The following is a 3,383-nucleotide window of genomic DNA, read 5'->3' as shown; positions in this document are numbered from 1 at the left end:
TCTGTAAAGTCTACGATATATCATAATCCCAATGATGAGTGCTTTCTTGAAGTGTACACAAGTAACGACAACTTTGACCTAATATTATGTCTTTCTTTTTGTTTTTCCATACAGGTAGTTGCATCAACCCCACCGAACGAATTTCGACTCTTCTTCCAAGACAAATGGATGACATCACAGTCTTCGCGAGGCTCAAAGTCAAACTCATCGTGTGTCATCTGTTCAAGCCTTGTTGAGGCATGTCGTGCGATGTATTTCAGACTTCCTAAGATGTGACATATCATAGACCTATGGTATGTTCCTGCAGGACTACAGTAAAAGTTGATTAAATCTGAGGAGTGCTCTTCTGTCCACAATGGCGTCGGGTCTAGGCGTTGGGTCTAAACTAGGCGAGACTTACTTAGAAGTCGAACAGGCAAGCAACTCCCAGTGGCTCTTTACTGAGGATGATTTCAGTGGCTTTTCCGGGTATTCCATGAACGACACCAATTTCAACGAGAGCACAGTGACACCTAGCGAGACTGAGCGACCTTTGGAGTTGGTCGTACCCATCGCTGCAGCCATGTCTTGCGTGAGTCTAGTGACGACTATCGGAAATGCTTTGGTGATTCTGGCCGTGCGCACTGAACGACGACTGCAGACAGTCAGTAACTACTTTATCGTCAGTCTTGCCGTAGCAGACCTCCTTATTGGGCTCTTCGTTATGCCACTTAGTATTATCTACTTTGTCGAAGGCAAGTGGCTTCTCGGGCTTGCTTTGTGTCAGTCATGGCTGACCATCGATTACGTTTCGTGCACTGCTTCCATCTTTAATCTCTGTATTCTGAGTCTGGACCGTTACTGGTCCATCAGCTCGCCGTTGAAGTACATGAAGAAGAGAACTACTCGGCGAGCCATGGTGATGATTAGCATGGCGTGGCTCTTCTCCACCACCTGGGTCATTCCCGTTGTAGGATGGCACGCTTTTGAGCGGAACGGACAAAGAGTTGTCCCTGATACAGTATGCGACACTGAGTTCCATGCAAACGTCGTGTTTAAGGTCCTCACAGCAATACTCAATTTCTACATTCCATTGACGGCTATGTTGTTCATATACGGCAAGATCTACTACGAGATCAAGTGCCGCTCTAAGATGTGCGTCGGTCAAAAGTCGTCCGGTAAAAAACAATATTCGATCCGCAACACCGCAAACATGATACCTCTTCCCGTTCCAGTGGATGTGTGCCCAAACAACGCTCCGTCTAATGAAGAGGTGGAAGGTGAGGAGGAAGAACATAACGCGTCTTGGATACCAGATTTTGACTCGCTAAGCACGAGCAAGGATACCTCACAGGAGTACGCTGATCAGAGCGAGTCGTGTCCTCAGAACATTGCGAGACGCATCCGTAAAGGTGAGGTCGACACACAGCTGAAAAATATTTCACATCTAACCCTGGCGACTATGGGACTAGCCGGAATAGTTGGACCCACCATAGCCGGCGGTGCCAATTTATCCTGCAAGAGGACTTCAAAAAAGAAAGTGGTAGATAGTGACGCGCTAGCGATTAAACAAGTCAAACGAATTTTGCCAGAAGACAAGCACGAACACAAAGTGGAAGCAAATGTTCCAATGATTAGAGAGCCATCTGTTTGTAATTCCAATGCTGCGTGTGAGCTTGAACTGGAAGGTGAACTTATTCAAATGCAGGAGATAAATGGAAATATTGGAAATAACGAGTCGAAGTCGATACTTCGGCCCAGTAATTCATTCCTGTGCCCCGACCGACCCAACGCAAATGGCACAACAAAGAGAAGGATATCTTTTACTGTCGATGCGGTTGCGTCAAAGGAGGAGCTAGAACCGTTAAGACGAAATTCATATGATGAGCGAAAGGCAAGTAGTTCCAAGTACAGAGGTGTGAAATACCAAAAGGAAAGCTCCAGCCCCACCCATTTGCTTCCGCATGACGGCAGCAGTCCCGAGAACGCATCCCCAAGTCGCGATAGATTGAGAGTGGAGCCACACAGAAACGGAGGACTAACAGGCAAATTTTCTTTCGCACGATTTAGCATCCGCCGCGGAAAGACCAGTGAATTCCTGCGTGATCGAATACGCCGCTTCTCTCTGAACAAGGAGCGCAAGGCCGCCAAACAGCTCGGCATCATTGTCAGTTGCTTCGTCACATGCTGGCTGCCGTATTTCATCTCGTTCATGGTTACCGCCTACTGTCCTAACTGCATCAATCCCAACGTACACAGCGCCCTCATATGGCTGGGTTACGTGAACTCCACAATGAACCCTTTCATTTACCCCCTATGTAACAGTAATTTTCGGAAAGCTTTCAAAAAGATCTTCAGCGTCTCATCATGCTGCTCATCGTCAAAGACAAAACCGCAGGGTAGAACTTCATACAGGAGATCAAGATGCAAATGATATATTTGAGTCTGTGTATTACTCCGTTTTCGTGTCTGTTTCTGTTCGTTTCCTATTTTTTTTCCTAGTTGTCGGATTCTATTCAATAAGTGCCCAAATGTAGAGTGTATGAGTTCACCACTTTTGACCATACCAATGCCTGTATTTCTATTTCTTCTTGATTATTTATGTCGTGGTTAATTCTTTTCTTTCTTTCTTTTTTGCTGATTTGATTTATTTGCTGATTTTTTTTCAGGTTATTGGTGTTGCTTACTATTATGTGTTTACCTCGAAATCACAAGCAAATAACAATTTGCTCGATTTGAATGTAAAGTGTGGATGGTGTAAAGATATCATAATTGTGGACAATGCGACAATTCAATACTTACTCATTACAGCATATTTTACTTTTGTTCGACATAATTGATTCCAGCTGCAAAAATTTTCAGACTCAAAACAGAAAATGAAGCGGCAATTACGTGCTTGTAACATCATTACCAATTCTAACATCACAATTTTTGGGGTTCAATCTTCTTATCATCCATCAACTGTGTTGCTAAGTCCATTTTACAAGGGCCAGATGTCCCATGCATCAATTTTACAGGAAGTTCAAGCTTCTTGTAAAATCCAGCACGTTCACAGGGTGTTTCGCCATTACATAAAGACTAAATGTTTCATGGCATAAAAAAACAAGTTACAACTTCCATGAAAATCGGTACACGTATTTATCATAGGCCTAAAGTGATGATCAAACTAATGCTCTACAACATTTTTTGAAATGAATGACCAGGCTACGATTCATATACTAGTATATAATCGTTCTCAGTTCGGATTACCAAGCTTATACATTTAATTCTGGCTAGAAACTTGCGTTCTCTTTAGGCTCAGAACTTGAGACTGATAGTTGCATGGACTTAATACGATTGATTTGACATTTCACCAGACCTTTGCGTGATATCGCACTGACTGCCAACATTACTTCCACTACAAA

At 43.5% G+C, this 3,383-nt stretch overlaps 1 protein-coding gene across 1 annotated transcript; it reads left to right on the top strand.

Moving 5' to 3' along the window:
• Window positions 1-355: 355 nt before the first annotated feature.
• On the top strand, window positions 356-2,413 carry LOC140240785 (histamine H1 receptor-like). Its single transcript, XM_072320560.1, has one exon. It carries the CDS (start codon window positions 356-358, stop codon window positions 2,411-2,413), a length of 2,058 nt encoding a protein of 685 aa, XP_072176661.1.
• The last annotated feature ends 970 nt before the right edge of the window (window positions 2,414-3,383 follow it).

Source organism: Diadema setosum, chromosome 2, assembly GCF_964275005.1.
Source record: "Diadema setosum chromosome 2, eeDiaSeto1, whole genome shotgun sequence".
NCBI classification, from domain to species: Eukaryota; Metazoa; Echinodermata; class Echinoidea; order Diadematoida; family Diadematidae; genus Diadema; species Diadema setosum.
Note: the sequence above shows the minus strand (reverse complement) of the source record. Positions and strands in the feature narration are given on the sequence as shown.

Bases quoted from the DNA above. Each gene is read 5' to 3' on its own strand.
- LOC140240785 (XM_072320560.1), top strand. From the start codon at position 356: ATGGCGTCGGGTCTAGGCGTTGGGTCTAAACTAGGCGAGACTTACTTA.